Source organism: Pseudorasbora parva, chromosome 20 (genome assembly GCF_024679245.1).
Source record: "Pseudorasbora parva isolate DD20220531a chromosome 20, ASM2467924v1, whole genome shotgun sequence".
Classification (NCBI taxonomy): domain Eukaryota; kingdom Metazoa; phylum Chordata; class Actinopteri; order Cypriniformes; family Gobionidae; genus Pseudorasbora; species Pseudorasbora parva.
The window spans coordinates 4,671,137-4,693,287 of record NC_090191.1 but is presented as its reverse complement, the minus strand read 5'-3'; the positions used below and the strand labels follow the sequence as shown (position 1 = coordinate 4,693,287).

General features: G+C 36.8%; 2 protein-coding genes and 1 long non-coding RNA gene across 4 annotated transcripts in view; 2 read left to right on the top strand and 1 right to left on the bottom strand.

Annotated features, from left to right (window-relative positions):
- The window catches only part of LOC137049234 (gastrula zinc finger protein XlCGF57.1-like), a 295,468-nt gene that overhangs the window by 99,430 nt on the left and 173,887 nt on the right, over window positions 1-22,151 (bottom strand). The gene's annotated exons all lie outside the window — the stretch shown is intronic.
- LOC137049441 (uncharacterized) lies at window positions 725-13,116 on the top strand. The gene is made up of 3 exons (XR_010899601.1): window positions 725-1,849; window positions 2,474-2,633; window positions 12,412-13,116. It is a non-coding gene; the product is annotated as an uncharacterized lncRNA (long non-coding RNA).
- On the top strand, window positions 18,572-20,884 carry LOC137049909 (uncharacterized). The gene is made up of 8 exons (XM_067428657.1): window positions 18,572-18,633; window positions 18,858-19,091; window positions 19,217-19,308; window positions 19,397-19,501; window positions 19,899-20,092; window positions 20,167-20,331; window positions 20,518-20,762; window positions 20,853-20,884. Exons 2-8 carry the CDS (start codon window positions 18,869-18,871, stop codon window positions 20,882-20,884), a joined length of 1,056 nt encoding a protein of 351 aa, XP_067284758.1. The 5' UTR covers window positions 18,572-18,633; window positions 18,858-18,868.

The following is a 22,151-nucleotide window of genomic DNA, read 5'->3' as shown; positions in this document are numbered from 1 at the left end:
ATATCATCTCATAACATCTTATTTGTGCATATCTCAATTGTGCATTAATGTTATGTCAAACAAAGTTTATTAATTAAGGGATGCAGGTTATTTTACCTTTAAACACCGTTGTTGACTCATCTCCCCTCAGACAGTCCGTTAATGGCGCGCTTGTATGCAATTCTCAAAACGTCCACAAGATGGCGCCATTTATCGGGAAATATTACAAAACCAATACCCGATTATGGGAAAATGCTTATATATCGGGAAAAATATCGGGAATCCGATATATCGGTCGATCACTAGTACAGATTGTCTCTTAAGGTAAATACGCCGTTGCCTGCCTCTGCAGCCTGTGAGAGACTGTTCAACTCAGCAGGGCAGATTTTTACCCCCAAAAGAGGCAGGCTCGGTTCAGATAACTTTGAAAACCAACTCCTTTTGAAACTCAACAAAAATACTGGTGATGTGAAGTTTTTAACAAGTGCTCCAAATGTTCACATGTTGTTTTGTTTTTTTGATTCTGATGAGTTTAGGAAAGTTTTATATTTAATGGAGGCTTGAAATGGAGTTGTGTGAAGATTGAAATAGATGTACTATAAGCAGAGCACTATAAGCAGATAATACATGTTCCTGATAACATGTTCCTGTCTAATTAAAACATATGCACTGAATCAATTTTTAATTAACAATTGTATTGTTCATTTTAGAATGGTTAATGTACTGCAATTAACATTAAACACTGTAAGCAATTGCTGTAAATTTACAGCCAATTTTCAACACTAAAATGCCGTTTTCTTGTTAAACAGTTTAATACTGTAGTTAGCAATGCATTGTGGGCTGCTTAATTTGGAGGAACAGGAAGGAGGCCCTAAACAGTATGCTAATGTTTTAAATTACAGTACACAACAGTATTTTTTGGAAACTGAGTGTTGACTGTGGAGTTTGGAGTACGTTCAGAAGTTTGATACAACAAATCGAGGCTACTGCTTTTGGACAATTTTCTTTAATAAAACCTAGAAATAATTTGCCATTAACTCCTGGGGAGACTTCAGAAAACATTATTTGGATAGGAGATTTTCCAGAAGAGGACACACAGTTTAGAGGACGTGCTGCATATCACCGAGTGTTCTTCATCCACCTCTATCGGGTCTTGCATCTACAAAATAAACGGTAATTGAAATCTTTTTCATTTCGCAAATAATGTTTGATATCAAACTGATGCCCAGGAGCTTATCTTGCTTGGTATTTGAACATTTCATTTAACAGTGAGGCTCAGATTTGAATAGCCAAAACAATATTACTTTTGGGTGTTTTTTTGTTTAATTTTGGTAACATTTGCAGTAGAACTCCCCCAATACCTGTAAAAAATAAAATTGCTACCCATAAGTTTTTGATTGCCAAATCTATTTAGCAGTTTGACTGTAGGTACTTAGCCTATCTCATTTGCCTGTAGGTTGCTCTCACCTAGTGTTTACTAATTATTGACCTTTTATCATTTTTCTTCTTAAAAATCTTATCATGGTAAGATTAATGTATTTGTTCTCTACAGCTACTTCAGCTGACATTGAGACAATTTAGTCTTCCTGCAAGTCCTAGTCTGATACTGCCTAGTACTGTATATTTCATTTAGATTCATTGATAGACACATTGTATATCATTTACACACGGTAATATGTATGCTTTGACTTGAAGTTTCAGGTGCAACTGGGCAAGTCCCAGTTAAAGGTTGGATAATCATCTTTGAGGACCGTGTAATCTCTTAGGACATCACACCAACATTTGCAATGGGACTTGCTGCTGTATTTGCAACTACATTCAACCTTCAGTTTCAAGATGAGGGACCCCGCTCTCTGGAATTCATTTAGAGGTAAAAACTCTTCATTACTTGTCATCATTATATAGATACAATTAAATCAATGTGTTTGTATTTTTTTCCGCATAAAATGGTATTAGTACTGTACATTTCAAGGCACACACATGGTATTTTGCTTGACTATACAGGCTTTATATACTAAATTGTAATAATAAAAAAAAAAATATATATATATATATATATATATATATATATATATATATATATATATATATATATATATATATATATATATATCCAAATAAATGTAATTACTAAACTAAATTAACTATTATAAATTAAATTACTGATCTGCCCACAGTGTCGCTGTATGATATTTGAAATGAGCTGATGACATCACTTTTTTTCTCCAGAGTGGCTGTACAGCCGAATCAAATTCTGTTGCATTATTTTCATGTTTAACACTGTGTAACTGCTTGGAAAAAATCTGCATTGTAAAAAGCGCTATAGAAATAAAGTTGACTTGACTTTAATATAATTTAATTTAATGTCACTTTAATATGTCATTCAAGTCCACTTTATTTGTGCAATGAAGAAAGACAAAAACAAAACAATTCATTGCATTTAACTGAAAGCATGTTGTTACAACACTCTGATCTTAGACTATTTGGATTTCAGGTGCCTGGTTGGTATAAATCCAGAAAAAGGGACAAAGGCCAAAAGGGGCAAGGTTGTCTCCAAGAAGAACGGTATGATCGTCCAGAAGAAGTCTTTTGAGACACGTCGCCATGCTACTGAAGAATCTCCTTGACTTTTAATGGAACTTTGATATAAATCGGTGAGCTCTTTAATCTCGCTCTCTTTGTTTTGACAGTCTGGCATTACCACATTAAACCACAAGAGAACTGGTATTATTAGGGGTTCAAGCACGAAGTGCTGAAACCCTATTGTAATTGTACTGATTTTTAGGGGTTCAAGCATGAAATGCTGAAACCCTATTGTAATTGTACCGATTTTTATTAGGGGTTCAAGCACGAAGTGCTGAACACCTATTGTAATTGTATTGATTTTTATTATTAGGGGTTCAAGCACGAAGTGCTGAAACACTATTGTAATTGTTAGGGTTTTTATTATTATTATTATTCTCCCCTAAAACGCATCGTGCAGACCAAACCGTAAGGGCTAGAGACTTGACACTTTGCCACATGGTAGCCCAAAAATCGAGGAGAGCTTATCAAATTATGACCCCGATTGGCCAATAGGGGGCGCTACAGCAATCAAAAGCGCAAAATGGCTCATAACTCCTAAACCGTTTAGTCCATACTCAAGTGCCTTATATCATTGGAAAGCTGAGACCATGGCGAACAAAACGTATATCTCCGATTTTATTTCCGTCAGGAAAATTTTTCCGCCATTTTGAATTTTGTCGAAAAACTACTTTTGCAAACTAGTCCCTGGTTTTTTGACCAATCGGAACCAAACCAGTGCCAAAATGTTTTCTGTAGTCTAAAAATCAATATTCATTGAAAAAAAGTTGAAATTTCGATTCACGGAAGATAAGGGGATTCAAAATGGACGCTCAGGGCGGAGCCTATTTTACTAAAAAGACTATAACTCAATAATGAAATGAGATATCTTCACCAAACTTGGTACACATGTGTATGGGCTCAATTTGAGGTCACTATAAAAAAATCGCGACGATTGGCCACTTGGTGGCGCAATAATGTGAAAAAAACCTGCAAATAGCTATAACCATGCGACTGCTACTCCGATTTACCTGAAAATTGGTATGCAGTGTCTTAGCCCAAGGCCCCATGTATGTCTCTGAGGATATTGGCGTATCTCAAAAAACATGGCCGCCATCGGCCAATGAAGTTTGAGCACCTATTAGACAAGGTTATCGGAGGCTGATTGGAACGAAACTCGGTGGGCATGTTTGACTCATGGTCCTAGAGGTCTGTAAGAATTTTGAAAGAAATCGGCCACTAGTTGGCGCTAACGAGTTTTATGGCTCTGTAATCACGTGGTGTTGCACACATCGGCAAAATATGCATATCATTTGATAGATCTCCTCATGCTGAACAACTTTGCCTCTAGAACCATTGCTGTCAATCAAATCGTTAATTAAATATTTGCAATTATGTTAAAAACCTACTTTTGCGAACTTGTCCCTGGTTTTTTGCCCGATCGGAACAAAACCAGTCTAGTACAATTCTATAGACTCTCTAGATAAATATTCATTGAAAAAAAGTTGAACTTTTGTATTTGGATGGCTATAACAGGGCCAATTAGAAAAGAGGCGTGGCAAAATATACTCAAAAGCCTATAAATCCTAAGGGAAAACTCAAAACTTCACGAAAATTGTTGGGTATGTGTGGCATACCATGCTAATGAAGCATGCAACGTTTTACAAAGATCGGAGTATAGGTGGCGCTATAAGTGTTAAAAAGCTTTAAAAACCATGCATTTCCTATGGTAAATTGCCCATATTGGCTGTAAATGGACTTTTCCATCTATTATTTTAGTGTTTAAAATCTTGCTAAATAAAACTTAATGTCTTTAATGCCTATGTGCTTAAAAGGCCTTAAAGGCTTGAACCCCGCTAAATGCTGCTTGCAGCTTTAATTATTATTATTATTATTATTCTTCTGCCGTAAAAGCGATCGTGCAGACCAAACCGTAAATGCTAGAGACTTGAAACTTTGTCAACAGGTAGTCCAAAAATCGAGGAGAGGTTATCAAATTATGAGCCAGATTGGCCCATAGGTGGCGCTATAGCAACCAAAAGCGCGAAAGGGCTCATAACTCCTAAACCGTTGCTCCTAAGGGTCAAGTGTCTTATATCATTGGAAAGCTGAGACCATGACGAACAAAACGTATATCTCCGATTTCATTTCCGTCATGAAAATTTGTCCGCCATTTTGAATTTTGTCGAAAATCTACTTTTGCGAACTAGTCCCTGGTTTTTTGACCAATCGGAACCAAACCAGTGCAGAAATGTTCTCTGGAGACTGAATATCAATATTCATTGAAAAAAAGTTTAAATTTCGATTCATGTTTGCTAAAGGGCGTCAAAATGGACGTTCAGGGCGGAGCCTATTTTACTAATAAGGCTATAACTCAAGAAGGAAATGAGATATCGTCACCAAACTTGGTACACATATTTATGGGCTCAGTCCTTGGTCACGTTAAAAAGATCGCGACGATTGGCCACATGGTGGCGCTATAACATGAAAAAAACATAAAAAGGGGTATAACCACCTGACCGTTAGTCTTATTGACTTGAAAATGGGAAAGCAGTGTCTTGGTCCAAGGCCCCATGTATGTCTATGAGAACATCGGCGTATCTCAAAAAACATGGCCGCTATCGGCCAATGAAGTTTGAGCACCTATAAGACAAGGTTAACGGAGGCTGATCGGAACAAAACTTGATGGGCATGTTTGACTCCTGGCCCTAGAGGTCTGTAAGAATTTTGAAAGAAATCGGCCACTAGTTGGCGCTAAAGATTTGTATGGCTCTGTAATCACGTGGTGTGGCACCCATCCACAAAATATGCATATCATGTGATAGATCTCCTCATACTGAACAACTTTGCCTCTAGAACCATTGCTGTCAGTCAAATCATTAATTCAATATTTGCAATTATGTTAAATACTTACTTTTGCGAACTAGTCCCTGGTTTTTTGCCCAATCGGAACCAAACCAGTGCCAAAATGTTCTCTGTTGTCTGAAAATCAATATTCATTGAGAAAAAGTTGAAATGTCAATTTACGGTTGCTAAGGGGTGGAAAAAGAATGTTGTGGGAGGAGCCTATTTTACTAAAAAGGCTATAACTCAAGAAGGAAATGAGATATCTTCACCAAACTTGGAAAACATGTGTATGGGCTCAATTATTGGTCTCGATAAAAAAAATCGCGACGTTTGACCAGTTGGTGGCGCTATAATGTGAAAAAAACAACGACCGCTTGTCCGATTGACCTGAAAATTAATATGCAGTGTCTTGGCCCAAGTTACTATATAAGTCTATGAGGACATTGGTGTAACTCAAAAAACATGGCCGCCATCAGCCAATGAATTTTGAGCACCTATTAGATGGGGTTAACGGAGGTCGATTGGAACGAAACTCAGTGGACATGTTTGACTCATGGTCCTAGAGGTCTGTAAGAATTTTGAAAGAAATTGGCCACTAGTTGGCGCTAACCCAAAAGGGAAGCTCAAAAATTCACGAAAATTGTTGGGTATATGTGGCATGACATGCTGATGAAGCATGCAAAGTTTTAAAGAGATCGGACTATAGGTGGCGCTATAACTGTTAAAAAGCTTTAAAAACCATGCATTTCCTATGGTAAATTGCCTATATTGGCTGTGAATGGACTTTTCCATCTATTATTTCAGTGTTTAAAATCTTGCTAAATAAAACGTAATGTCTTTAATGCCTATGTGCTTAAAAGCCCTTAAATGCTTGAACCCCGCTCAAATGCTGCTTGCAGCTTTAATTATTATTATTATTATTATTATTATTCTTCTGCCGTAAAAGCGATCGTGCAGACCAAACCGTAAATGCTAGAGACTTCAAACTTTGTCAACAGGTAGTCCAAAAATCGAGGAGAGGTTATCAAATTATGAGCCAGATTGGCCCATAGGTGGCGCTATAGCAACCAAAAGCGCGAAAGGGCTCATAACTCCTAAACCGTTTGGTCCACACTCAAGTGTCTTATATCATTGGAAAGCTGAGACCATGACGAACAAAACGTATATCTCCGATTTCATTTCCGTCATGAAAATTTTTCCGCCATTTTGAATTTTGTCGAAAATCTACTTTTGCGAACTAGTCCCTGGTTTTTTGACCAATCGGATCCAAACCAGTGCAGAAATGTTCTCTGGAGACTGAATATCAATATTCATTGAAAAAAAGTTGAAATTTCGATTCATGTTTGCTAAAGGGCGTCAAAATGGATGTTCAGGGCGGAGCCTATTTTACTAATAAGGCTATAACTCAAGAAGGAAATGAGATATCTTTACCAAACTTGGTACACATATTAATGAGCTCAGTCCTTGGTCACGTTAAAAAGATCGCGACGACTGGCCACATGGTGGCGCAATAACATGAAAAAAACATAAAAAGGGGTATAACCACCTGACCGTTAGTCTTATTGACTTGAAAATGGGAAAGCAGTGTCTTGGTCCAAGGCCCCATGTATGTCTATGAGAACATTGGCGTATCTCAAAAAACATGGCCGCTATCGGCCAATGAAGTTTGAGCACCTATAAGACAAGGTTAACGGAGGCTGATCGGAACAAAACTTGATGGGCATGTTTGACTCATGGCCCTAGAGGTCTGTAAGAATTTTTAAAGAAATCGGCCACTAGTTGGCGCTAAAGATTTGTATGGCTCTGTAATCACGTGGTGTGGCACCCATCCACAAAATATGCATATCATGTGATAGATCTCCTCATATTGAACAACTTTGCCTCTAGAACCATTGCTGTCAGTCAAATCATTAATTCAATATTTGCAATTATGTTAAATACCTACTTTTGCGAACTAGTCCCTGGTTTTTTGCCCAATCGGAACCAAACCAGTGCCAAAATGTTCTCTGTAGTCTGAGTATCAATATTCATTGAGAAAAAGTTGAAATTTCGATTTACGGTTGCTAAGGGGTGGAAAAAGAATGTTGTGGGCGGAGCCTATTTTACTAAAAAGGCTATAATTCAAGAAGGAAATGAGATATCTTCACCAAACTTGGTACACATGTGTATGGGCTCATTTTTTTGTCTCGATAAAAAAATCGCGACGTTTGACCAGTTGGTGGCGCTATAATGTGAAAAAAACAACGACCGCTAGTCCGATTGACCTGAAAATTGGTATGCAGTGTCTTGGCCCAAGTTACTATATAAGTCTATGAGGACATTGGTGTATCTCAAAAAACATGGCCGCCATCAGCCAATGAATTTTGAGCACCTATTAGATGGGGTTAACGGAGGTCGATCGGAACGAAACTCAGTGGACATGTTTGACTCATGGTCCTAGAGGTCTGTAAGAATTTTGAAAGAAATCAGCCACTAGTTGGCGCTAACCCAAAAGGGAAGCTCAAAAATTCACGAAAATTGTTGGGCATATGTGGCATGACATGCTGATGAAGCATGCAAAGTTTTAAAGAGATCGGACTATAGGTGGCACTATAACTGTTAAAAAGCTTTAAAAACCATGCATTTCCTATGGTAAATTGCCTATATTGGCTGTGAATGGACTTTTCCATCTATTATTTCAGTGTTTAAAATCTTGCTAAATAAAACTTAATGTCTTTAATGCCTCAGTGCCTAAACGCCCTTAAATGCTTGAACCCCGCTCAAATGCTGCTTGCAGCTTTAATTATTATTATTATTATTCTGCCGTAAAACTCATCGTGCAGACCAAACCGTAAGGCCTAGAGACTTGAAACTTTGTCAATAGGTAGTCCAAAAATCGAGGAGAGGTTCTCAAATTATGAGCCAGATTGGCCAATAGGTGGCGCTATAGCGCAAAAAACAAAAAAAAGTCACTATTTTGCTTATATCTCAAAAACCCATTGTCGCACAATCAAGTGTCTTACATCATTGGAATCCTTGGCTCAAGCCGAACAAAAAACATAGGAGGTATTTTATTTCCGGTATGCAAATTTTTCCGCCATTTTGAATTTTGTCAAAAACCTACTTTTGCGAACTAGTCCCTGGTTTTTTGACATATCAGAACCAAACCAGTGCCAAAATGTTCTGTCTGGTCTGAATATCAATAATTATCAAAAATATGGTGAAATTTTGACTCATGAACGAAAAGGGGCGTGGAAATGTACATTTAAGGCGGAGCCTATTTTACTAAAGAGGCTATAACTCAAGAAGGAAATGAGATATCTTCACCAAACTTGGTACACATGTGTATGGGCTCATTCTGAGGTCACGATAAAAAAAACGTGAAGATTGACCACTTGGTGGCGCTATAATGTGGAAAAAACATGATAATAGCTATAACCACGTGACCGCTAGTCCGATTGACCTGAAAATTGGTATGCCGTGTCTTGGCCCAAGCTACCATGTATGTGTATGAGGACATTGGTGTATCTCAAAAAACATGGCCGTCATAGACCAATGAATTTTGAGCACCTATTAGACAAGGTTAATGGAGGTTGATCAGAACGAAACTCAGTTGGCATGTTTGACTCATGGTCCTAGAGGTTTGTAAGAAATTTGAAAGAAATCGGCCACTAGTTGGCGCTAACGAGTTTTATGGCTCTGAAATCACGTGGTGTTGCACATATCCATGAAATATGCATATCATATGATAGATCTCCTCATGCTGAACAACTTTGCCTCTAGAACCATTGCTGTCAATAAAATCATTAATTAAATTTTCGTAATTAGGTTAAAAACCTACTTTTGCGAACTAGTCCCTGGTTTTTTACCCAATTGGAACCAAACCAGTCTAGGACAATTCTATAGACACTCCAGGTCAATAATTATTGAAAAAAAGTTGAACTTTTGCATTTGGATGGCTATAACAGGGCCATTTAGAAAAGAGGCGTGGCAAAATACACTCAAAAGCCTATAAATCCTAAGGGGAAACTCAAAACTTCACGAAAATTGTTGGGTATATGTGGCATAACATGTTGAAGACACATGCAAAGTTTTATGGAGATCGGAGTATAGGGGGCGCTATAAGTGTTAAAAAGCTTTGAAAACCATGTATTCCTATGGTGAATTGCCTGTATTGGCTGTAAATGGTATTTTCCATCTCGTTAATCAGGTGGGGTTAAAACAGCCACATAATATGCATATATTATGATAGATCTTCTCATACTGAACAACTTTGCCTCTATAACCAATACTGTCAATCAAATCTTTATTTAAATATTCACAATTATGTTAAAAACCTCGTTTTGCAAACTAGTCCTTGGTTTTTCTTGCCTGATCGGAACCAAACCACAGCAGTATGATTCTCTGGACTCTCCTGATCAATAGTTATCAAAAACATGTTGAACTTTACACTTTGGGTAGCTATAACAGGATCATTTAGAGAATAGGTGTGGTAAAACATGCTCAAAAGCCTATTAATCCTGAACGAAAACTCAAAACTTCACAAAAATAGGTGGTGTGTGTGTGTGTGTGTGTGTGTGTGTGTGTGTGTGTGTGTGTGTGTGTGTGTGTGTGTGTGTGTGTGTGTGTGTGTGTGTGTCTGTCTGTCTGTCTGTTTGTCATTCGAGCAAACAGCACTTCCAACATGCTACACATCCTAGCAGTGATTAGCTAAGTGTTAAATCAGGCAAAGAACATAGTAAGAACTCTATAAACATTATAGTAACCATCTGTGACAGCTAACAACTGCCTAGCAACACCATAACAACCATCAAGAACAACCTAGCAACCACCTAGCAACATGTTTATCATGTTAGCAAAGTAAAATAGTAATTTTGTCATACAATTGATTAATATTGTTCTATAATTCATATTTAGACTTTATAAAGTCACTACTATAATATTTATAATCATATTTTGTCAGTTAATCATTTCATTTCACCTGATATCTCTCAAATTCATTCAGTGCTTAAAAACCTTCCATGCAAAAGGCGTCAAATGCTTAAAGACCTTAAATGGCTTGAACCCCGCTAAATGCTGCTCGCAGCTTTAATTATTATTATTATTATTATTATTATTCTCCGCTAAAACGCATCGTGCAGACCAAACCGTAAGAGCTGGAAATTTGAAACTTTGTCAGATGGTAGTACTCATGTTGGGGAGACCCTGAAAAGCTATGACCCCAATTGGCCCATAGGTGGCGCTATAGCAATCAATTGCGAGAAAAGGCTCATAACTCCTAAACCGTTTAGTCCACACTCAAGTGTCATATATCATTGGAAAGCTGAGTCCTTGGCGAACAAAATGTATATCTCAGATTTTATTTCCAGTATGCAAATTTTTCCGCCATTTTGAATTTTATTGAAAACCTACTTTTGCAAACTAGTCCCTGGTTTTTTGACCGATCGGAACCAAACCAGTGTCAAAATGTTCTCTGGTCTCTGTTTATCAATAGTTATCAAAAAAAAGTTGAAATTTCGATTCATTTATGCTAATTGGCTTCAAAATGGACGTTCAGGGCGGAGCCTATTTTACTAAAAAGGCTATAACTCAAGAAGGAAATGAGATATCGTCACCAAACTTGGTACACATGTATATCGGCTCAATTTGAGGTCACGATAAAAAAATCGCGATGATTGTCCACTTGGTGGCGCTATAATGCGAAAAAAACATGAAAAGGGCTGTAACCACGCGACCGCTAGTCCGATTGACCTGAAAATTGGTATGCAGTGTCTTGGTCCAAGGCCCCATGTACGTCTATGAGGACATTGGCGTATCTCAAAAAACATGGCCGCCATCGGCCAATGAAATTTGAGCACCTATTAGATGGGGTTAACAGAGGCCGATCGGAATGAAACTTGATGGGCATGTTTGACTCATGGTCCTAGAGGTCTGTAAGAATTTTGAAAGAAATCGGCCACTAGTTGGCGCTAACGAGTTTTATGGCTCTGAAATCACATGTTTTTTCACGCATCCACAAAATATGCATATCATATGATAGATCTCCTCATGCTGAACAAATTTGCCTCTAAAACCATTGCTGTCAATCAAATCATTAATTAAATATTCACAATTATGTTAAAAACCTACTTTTGCAAACTAGTCCCTGGTTTTTTGACCGATCGGAACCAAACCAGTGTCAAAATGTTCTCTGGTCTCTGTTTATCAATAGTTATCGAAAAAAAGTTGAAATTTCAATTGATTTTTGCTAATTGGCTTCAAAATGGACATTCAGGGCGGAGCCTATTTTACTAAAAAGGCTATAACTCAAGAAGGAAATGAGATACCGTCACCAAACTTGGTACACATGTATATCGGCTCAATTTGAGAACACGATAAAAATGTTGCGACGATTGGCCACTTGGTGGCGCTATAATGTGAAAAAAAACATGAAAAGGGCTATAACCACGCGATCGCTAGTCCAATTAACCTGAAAATTGGTATGCAGACATTGGCGCATCTCAAAAAACATGGCCACCATCGGCCAATGAAATTTGAGCACCTATTAGACAAGGTTAACAGAGGCCGATCGGAACGAAACTTGGTGGGCATGTTTGACTCATGGTCCTAGAGGTCTGTAAGATTTTTGAAAGAAATCGGCCACTAGTTGGCGCTAACTCAAAAGGGAAGCTCAAAAATTCACGAAAATTGTTGGGTATATGTAGCATGACATGCTGATGAAGCATGAAAAGTTTTAAAGAGATCGGACTATAGGTGGCGCTATAACTGTTAAAAAGCTATAAAAACCATGCATTTTTTATGGTAAATTGCCTATATTGGCTGTAAATGGACTTTTCCATCTATTATTTCAGTGTTTAAAATCTTGCTAAATAAAACTTAATGTCTTTAATGCCTATGTGGTTAAAAGGCCTTAAATGCTTGAACCCCGCTAAATGCTGCTTGCAGCTTTAATTAACTTTTGTAAGCATTAGCTTGGAGTGTATACTGTACATTCGTGATTTTACAGTTTATTTATTATTATGATTGTTTGTTGTTGTTTGACAGTGGCAACACTGGAATAATACTGCAGAGAGGAACAACGGCTACCAAAGTGATGGACATCTCTCCTGGATCCATATAAACTAAGATGTAAATACACAAGCTACCTCAAATGACTATTTTAAGAGGTAAAAATACAAGCCTACCTCACAGGACAATTTAAAGAGTAACCTGAAATGAAATAAGCCCTAAAATGTTTTAATTGCATATTATTGATGCCTACTGTCAAAATGTTTTACTGTACTTTGTAGGTCTTCAAATTTATGTGTTAAATTAAACTAGGTTTTATTTAACTAGGTTTTTCCCTTCATGTTTGGTAAGGGTTAGGGGCAGTCTCTGAGCAATTTAAGAATTTAAAGGGTTAGTTCACACAAAAATGAAAATTAGCCCATGATTTCCTACCCTCAAGTCATCCTATGTGTATATGACATTATTCTGTCATTATTCTATTTATATTAATAAATGTCCTAGCTCTTCCAAGCTTTATAACGGCAGTGATTGTTGTTCTGTTTTTTTAAGTCCATAAAAGTGCACATATACATCATATAACTGCTCCACACGGCTCTGGCGGGTTAAAAAGGGCCTTCTTAAGTGAATTATTGCTTCTAAAGTGAATTATTGTGTGAGAAAAATATCCATATTTAAAATTTTATAAAGTAAATTATCTAGCTTCAGGCTAATCACCGTTCGTATTCAGCTTATGAAAAAAGTGTAGCGTCTCTCGCAGTACAAAACACTTGCGCTATGTCTGACATTGCACACCAGTTACGCACGTCAGACGTAGCGTAAGCATTTTGAAATGAAAAGAAGAATCTAAAAGAAGAAATGTCATATATACTGACTTGAGGGTTAGTAAATCATGGGCTGGGTGAATTTACTCTTCAAGTTTATTGCCATAGTCTAAAGCAGGTTCTACTAGGCTCTTTTTGCTACTAGAAATCTCTTAGAAATGTCCAACAGGATTTTGTTTTATTGTATTTTTTTCCATTTTTTGTATTCATGCTGACATTGACATTGCTCTTGGAATAAAGGTATTTGATTTTGAAGTTATTGCTTATTTTCCATAATATTCACAATAATGCATATCTTAACCAATTGCCTATAGCCCTGAGAATACTGAAGTTAATTGCAATTAATATTGATTGCAATGAAGACTAATATTTTAGGAAACTGCTAAATGTATTGTGTTTCTAATACAGTAAAAAATAAAAAACTTATTTAAAAAAAATGCAGCATATTTCTGTGATTATTTGAAAATTATAATATATATTTATATATTGAAAATATATTGTTTAGGTTGTTACTTTAATTCTCACAGTTTACTATATTAGACTGTGAAATCATTTAACAGTGTGACTACAGACATATACAGCATCTCTGGTTTACAGACTACTACTGTAAAGTCATTTTACATATGAATACTGTAAAAATAACGGTATACTGCTGGCGTCTCTGCTGCCAGCTCTTTACTGTAAATTATAGAAATACAGAAATATACCGTTTTTCTAGTTTACAGACTACTACCGTAAAATCATTTTACATATGAATACCGTAAAAATAACGGTATACTGCTGGCGTCTCTGCTGCCAGCTCTTTACTGTAAATTATAGAAATACAGAAATATACCGTTTTTCTAGTTTACAGACTACTACCGTAAAATCATTTTACATATGAATACCGTAAAAATAACGGTATACTGCTGGCGTCTCTGCTGCCAGCTCTTTACTGTTATTTTACAGGGAAATTTTTTACAGTGTACCTTTGTTACAGTTAAATAAATATTTTAAAGATCTATAACCAGTCTTCTGTTGCTTAATGCTATTTAACTCTGCAGATCACCCTGATAGATGGCCAGAATTGTAAGTCAGAATGTAAACTGGGTCACAGATGGTAAGCACAATTACATTAACCCAAAACTAACTTAATTAAAATGCCACAGCCCTTACTGTTATCTTCTTTTTAATTTTTAGAATATATACATTACTAGAATAAAATGTTATGCAAGTACTTTTACTTTTAATACTCAAAATCAGGTACTTTTTACTTTTACTTAAGTAGGATTGTCATTGTAGTACTTTTACTTTTACTAAAGTAAATATATCTCTGGTTATTTTTACTTTTACTTAAGTACTGAGATTCAGTACTTCCTCCACCACTGTTTAAGATGGCCAGCATTGCTGATAGTGACAGGCTTAGTCACAACCATCACTTTGAGGAGGAAAATCTTGGCATGTTTTCAGATCTAGCCCTGTCAAGTTCTGAGAGCGAACAAGAAACAACCACGCTCAGAGAAGAACTTTCAGAATGGGCATGTGTGTTTCAAATGTGGCAGATCAGCTCTCAAAACATCTGAGCAGATATCCTGCAGATGTGACAGACCATCTACAGTCACTTGACCTCTCCTTAAATGTTGATGGGCTACCATTATTCAAAAGTTCAAACTTGTCCCTCTGGCCAGTTCTTTGTTCCATTAATTTGACGCCAGCATGCATTTTCCCCCTCTGCCTCACAACTGCTGCATCCAAACCCAAAACGCAAGATTTTGCCAGTGACACAGTTCAGGAATTGGCAGAACTAATGCAGAATGGTCTGACCTGGGAAGGCAAGCATTTAAACATCAAACTGAGATGCGTTACCTGCGATGCTCCAGCCAAAGCCATGGTCAAGTGTGTCAAGCAGTTCTCAGGTTACTATGGGTGTGACAGATGCACCCAGAGGGGATCCTGGGATGGTCGGATGACATATCCTGATGTGGACAATCTGACCTTGAGGACAGACGAATCATTCAGGGGGTGTTGGCAGCCAGAACACCATCAAGAGGAGAAGATTTCACCTTTCTCTGTCCTCCCAATTGACATTATAAAATAATTTCCTATAGATTACATGCCTGCCTTGGGGTAATGAAAAAATTACTGCTTTTGTGGATCAATCACCAAAAATGCGAATAAAATATTATAAGAGAATCATAAATTCTGTGAAAATACATACTTGAAGCCTTCCTTTCACCCCTGAGTCTCTGATTCCTGAAACTTTGCCCCCTCCATGTCTCACTCCTTTGGCTTTACCCTGAGTTCTTGGTACTGAAGCTTTGCCCCTGAGTCTCTACCTTCTGAAGATTAGCTCCATAAGTTCCTGCCTCCTACAGTTTACTCCTATCTTCTGGTGATTTGCTCTCCAACGCCATGCCCTTTTGAAAACCTAGATGTTTCCAGTACAACAAGAAACAACATTGGAAAACATAATTTAAGTATGAGGTTAGAGAAAGTAGTCAATAACTGTCTATTAATATGCAACTGTACATTTACCTTGCAATACATAAATGAAATGTACACTGATTTATATCATTTTTACTTACATGTTTATCTGCGCTATGTAGTACTTAATTTCATTGAGCAAAATGAGGTTGAAGTGGCACCATCCTTGTGGCTAGAGTGGATCAATGGGGTAAGATTTAGTCCATTTTTTTTTTCAATTATAAAAAAAAAGAGACAACATTAAGCAAATATCCTTGTTTCTGTCTGAAAGGTACTGTTTTGCTATTGGCCAAATTCAAATGTTGGAACCAAGGTCAAAAAATGCACCATTCCAGATAAACACCTCTGGACAAAATATGCAGTCAGAGTATTTTCTGACACAGGTAAAGTATGCAAAATAACACTAAAGGTTATTTGTAAGATATTCCTAAAATATTGATTGTTTATATAATGTATATTAAGCAAAAGTTGTGCCATTTTGAGTATAGACAGTTACAACCTGGCTAGATACTGGGCCCAAAAAGCACTGGAAACGTCTCATGTTGAGGACTCTGATGGAAACCATACAAGAAAGATCATCCCACCAAGACGATTTCGAGGTATTAGGTCTGTGCTGGCACTCTAGATAAAGTAAGGTTCTTCACATTGAAAGACAATTTCTGTTTTAACTTGGTTTCTTGCAGAAGAATTCCAGCCCAACAAGCCCAGAAATGCACAACAGAGGCAACATCGTAAGTATACACAATAAATGAAGTTGAAATGATCAAGGAAAATCAAAATGAAAGTTAACTATACATATTTTTTTTAAAACTGCTCATTTTGTTTTACAGTCCATGAGGACAGTGAATCATCACAAGGTGAAATCATTATTATATCACTATTATACTAGAGGGCCATTGAATGCTTGAATCTGATTGGCTGATGAACGTTCTTAGGTGTGCAATTATTTTCTAGGAAACGCACAGTGATGGTGTAAATGCGTCCGCGCTCTCAGCAGTCATACACTGTTTTCAGTTCATGCCTATGGAAGCTTAACTTTCATAGGAATTAATTTGAGAAGTTGAAACACTCACTTTGGGTCAAGCCTCTGTTACCAGCTTTAAAATGACGTTTCGTAACCAGCAAAAGAGCCGTTGGACGCTTTGTGTCGTGACCGCATCACCTCAGGTGTTCATTATTTTTCTAATAATTCAACAGCCTGTTGTCAATTATTCTTTGCTTGTTGCATTCATTGTATATGAGGTTAAACAGCGGTATTAAATGATTTAGAACAGAGCCATTTTACGTATGTTTCTAATTGAAAAATTAAATGCTCTTTTCCTATTGCTTTTGGCCCTGAAGATGAGCCTCCAGTCTGAGAACAGCAAAGAAATCAAATTAACGGTCAAGATCAGCAATTGCACCCGAATGTAAGTATAGTGTTTAAAAAAAATACTGAAATTAATTGTTGAATATTTGATTATAACGAATGTTAGATGATAATCTAAAGAGTACCGAGAAGCCCCTTTCTATGTTGTGCAAAAAGGACCCAAATTAAGAAGGTCTACATATTTAGAAATGTACACAAAAAAGTCGCTGTTAATATATATTTTTTTTTATTACATTTTTTTCAGCTGAGAAGCCTGATGAAGGTTAGGTCACTACGTTTTTTATTCAGATTTTCTACTCATTGTTTTTTTCCCCTTGCGTTAGATGAGGAACAACCAATGAAAAAATTTTTTTTAAAAAAGATCAGCTGTAATGTTGCCTGAGGCACCTCACTGTGAGTACATTTAAATGTTTTCTTTTTCTTTCACCGTTTCATTTAAATAATTATACTTCCATTGAATTTAAGGAATATTCCAGATTAGTCTGTAGTACTTGTGGTGTAATGTTGATTACCACCAATTAAAATTTATTTTTGTATCCACAATAATCCGCAAGCTCTTGATGGTAACCATTTAATTATTTAATATATATATATTCGTGATTATAATTATTTGTATATTAGTCTTGTTTTATACCCACAATGAATCCTCTTAATAAACTCACCCTTTGCGTAATTTTATGTTTGTTTGATTAATTGAATTGTTTATTGTAATGATGAATTATTAATTGAATATTGTATATTTTAGTGTAATGATGTGTTTATAATAACTTTCTCTTTTACTGATATCTTTAAAAAAAGAAAATAAATCAATTTTCCAAAAAGTAAACGCATGTTAATAATGCATAATGTAATAATTGTTTTACAATGACAGAACTGGTGGAGGAAAAAAAACATTGGAGATGATGGAAAAGCTTCCGTTCATCAGCCTGGAAGAAACGGTACTTTCCACTGAGAATGATGTACCGCCCCAAGAAGAAGATTTGGTCACGTCACCGTCTAGCTTACAGGTCTTGTGTGAGGATGATGTGATTGGACAGAAGGCATCAATAGTGTATCAATTGAATTTGAAACAGCTGGTTACGTGTCTAAAGCTGCCTATTTTGAAATGCAATTTCACAAACAATGTGACAAATCAGGCTTGCCAGGCTTTAGCACCATTTGAAGTAAATCTGATTTCAAGAGGCACAGGAACAATCATTGAATGGGTGAGTCAAAAAGTATCTACATACCACAACTACGTATACATCTACATTATTTATTGAAATTTAATTTATACAGAAAAGTTGAGTTTGTCTAATTATAATATTGTTTTAATACAGATATGTTCCAATGGTCACAAAATATGGAAGTGGAACTCACAGCCCACACTAAAATATGGGATCCAGGCAGGAGACTTCATGATGGCTACAAATGTACTACTGTCTGGGAATAACTACTATAAAGTTTCCCACCTGTTCAAATACATGAACATGGGATTTGTTGGGAAGGACCTTTTCTTTAACATACAAGACACCTAGTGTGTAGGAACAATCAGGGAATTTTGGGAAGTGAAGAGATCTACAGCAATCCAACGGCTGCAGGATAAAGACAGTGTTGTAGTTCTAGGTATGTCCCCTGGCTTCTTGAAAATAATTCCATTTCAAACTATATTTTTATGTGTAATATCCTTAATTCATGATTTAGTTCAAATTTGTTGTTTTATATATGTTTTTTTAAAGTACAATTTTATATTAATATTTTGATCTGTTATTTTATCCTGTCTTGGACTATTTTCTAGTTTGTCATCGCATTTCTCATTCAGAATTCGTTTTTTTTCTTGACTTTTACAGCAGATGGAAGAATGGACAGTCCAGGACACTGTGCACAGTACTGCACCTACACCACAATGGAGAACGAATCAAAGGAGATTATATCTGTTGTGACCATTGACAAAAGGCAGACCCAGCGAAACTCTGTAATTATGGAAAGAGAGGCTTTTGTAAGGACCATGGACAAGCTTCTAACTGAAATAAAGCTCACAGAAATTTGTACGGATGCTCACAATCAGATTTCTTCTCTTATGAGTAAGTACAGTAGTTATTATTTACTGAATAAATATATAATCTTTTGTTTAGTAGATGTGGATGTTTTTTTTCTATTACATATATTAGCTTCAAAATAACTTTTTTGTTTTTGTTTTGTTTCCAAGATCCTAACTCTGGTAGGTACAAGGACTCAGGAGTACTTCACTCATGGGATATGTGGCATGGTGCGAAGAATCTGGCCAAGAAGATCACAGCAGTGGGTTTTTATATTTTTAAAGTTTCAATTTGGACATGTGAACATATATTTATAACATATTCTAAATATGTTTTTTTTTCATACTAAGGCAGGACAGCTGTCAGGGCAAAAAATACTTCTGAAGTGGACCAAAGACATTGTTAACCACTTTTGGTTCTGTTGTAAGACAGCAGAGACTGATGGGCATTTCAGGGTAAGTAATACATTTAAAATTGTATTCCAAATTCGTATAAATAAATAAATAAATGATGTTTAGATTTACTCCAATATTGTTAACTTTTTTGAGGAGGTCTTTTAAAAACAAAGTTTAATCATATGGCTAGACTGACCAAAAACTAACCTGACCTTGATAATGGAAAAGGCTCCAGATTCGTATTCCAAAATAACTTTTTAAAAAAATAATGGGCAGTGTACATAATACATTTATTTGCAATTAAATAAATTTGTACACACAGCTGACTTGGGTGTATGTACTTAATCTTTTGACACTCGTCCACATTTAGATCATAGAACACTAAGTACAACACATTGACATCTGAACTTGTATTGTTTTTACACTGTCTGATTTAATCTGCAACTATTTCTTGTAGAAACTCTGGAGCAGTGTGCTTCATCATGTTACCAATGAACACACATGGTACCTTGGCAAATGCTTGCATGATTGTCTGGCAGACAATAATGAGAGAGAATGGCTGGAGAGTGGGTCACAGGCTCACAAGGCACTAGAAAAGATTGTGCTTAACAAGAGATGGCTTAAAGATGTGCACAGATATCTGCCTTTCAGGTAACTAGCTATAACCTCTAACCTCTTTATAACCTCTAGTCTGTGTTATAATTCTTCAGACATTATTTACACAGATCTACCTGTCAACTGGAGTCCTTTCACAACCATATACTTATGTACGCAAGCAAACGTTTCAGTTTCTCGCCATTGGTTTATGAGGCACGTACTCTCCTGGCAGCACTTGACTACAACCATCATAAAAACAGACCGCCACTTCTCAACAAAGAAGGCCAATTGATGTAAGATGGCCAATAAATTATCAGTGCACACTATTCTTAAAAGCATATTTATCTGCAGTGTATAATTTGTGTAACATTTTAAATAAATAAATATCTTATTTTAGACTCAGGACTTTAGAATGTAAAATGTATGTTTATTAGTGCATTCAAACTAAATACAACCTATATTGTAAATTTGTTTTATAGCTTACGTCGACAATACCAAAAAAAATCTGGGAGATGGACTGTCTACACCATGAAAGAAGAGAAGAACTACAGCTACATCCCTGATCTACAGGCAGCCATTTTGAGAAAAAGACTGGATTCTGACAGGGGCTGTCCAAGGCGGAGGATTCTACGTCCTGATGACCCTCGAACACTTGGACTACTTCCAAGTGTTCAACCTCCAGCTGTAGACACCATTGTTGAGTCCCACGTCAGTAGAGGCCTAGGTATGACCAGTGACCAGCTGAAAGTTTAAACTGTAAATACATTTCACTGAAACAAATGTCATTTTTTGACATTTTTTTTTCCTCTTATAGGGCCCGGCAATACACATCAAGAGAACAACTGAGCAATTTGTTTATTAAACAGTATTTTTTTTTTTTTTTTTTTTTGGAGAGAAGACTCCGAATTTTCCCGAAACATGACATGTAAATAAATATGACGCAAGTATATTTGTTCAATTCCAACACAAGTTTTTATTTTTATTTCAAAAATTAAACTACTTACAAATCAAAATCACCTATGTCTGCTGCTCTAGATATTGATAAATAAATAAATAAAAATCAAACACAAATGAAAACAACAACAGTAAGGTGTCTTTATCAACTAAAGTTTATAAAATTGTTTCTATGAACCCAGTGTATCTTCCAACTGGGTCCGGGTATTTATCACGTATTCTGGACACACAACAGCTGGGGATGACAACACGGTTTCCCGCACCAAGGGCATCATAATTCCACAAAACAAAATTTCGGTAGGCGGCATAGCGGTATTCCCGGTTGTCATCCCCAGGCAGCTGTGTGTCATGGAGAGCATAAATGTCATTTCTGAGACGCCGTGATAATCTCAGTACATGCTCATCTAAAATATACAATGACATGTGGGGCAATATACTGACACAGTTGGCCTCGCTCTTGCCACATTTATTTTCTAAGTCGGATCCCATTTCCCTGCATCTTGAGCAGCTGCACCATCCAGGCACACCTGGTAATGGAACTTCTGTTCCCTGAGCAGCTGGCTGGAGCACATCGAAGATAAGGCCAGGCTCTCTATCCATGACTCTGATCAAGAGTGAGCGAGCGTCATTTGGATCCATATTCCGGAACTGCTCCTAAAAATAAAGTTTAGAATTCAACAAATGTACTCTAAGAATAATCCAAAATGAATCTATTTTTCACATTCTTGTCTCTATTAATATATATGTTTTTATCTATTTATTTTTATCTCATTAATAAAAGGAAGCTTAATCTTATCCTGAGACTTGCAGTCTTCTCTAAGATACCTGTGTCTGGGACTTTCTTTCCTCTTGCAGCCTCTGCACCCTCACTCTGTCCTCTTCAGAGATTCCAAGTGCTGCTCTAGTCCCTCTTCCTCTAGCTGCCTGTCTACCCCTGGTTGCACTGCTGTGTCTTGCAGTACTTTCCGCTCTTGTCGTCCCTCTCCTTCTACCTACAGTCCTTCCTCTTGGTGCTTCGATCCCTACAGCAGCTCCAATCACTCCTCCTTCACCGATGACTTCGACTGCTTCACTTGTTTCTGCTCCACTGCTTGCTGCTCTTCTGCCTGCTCTTGCCTTTCCCCTAGCTACCGGTCTTCCTCTCCCACTCACTCCAGCT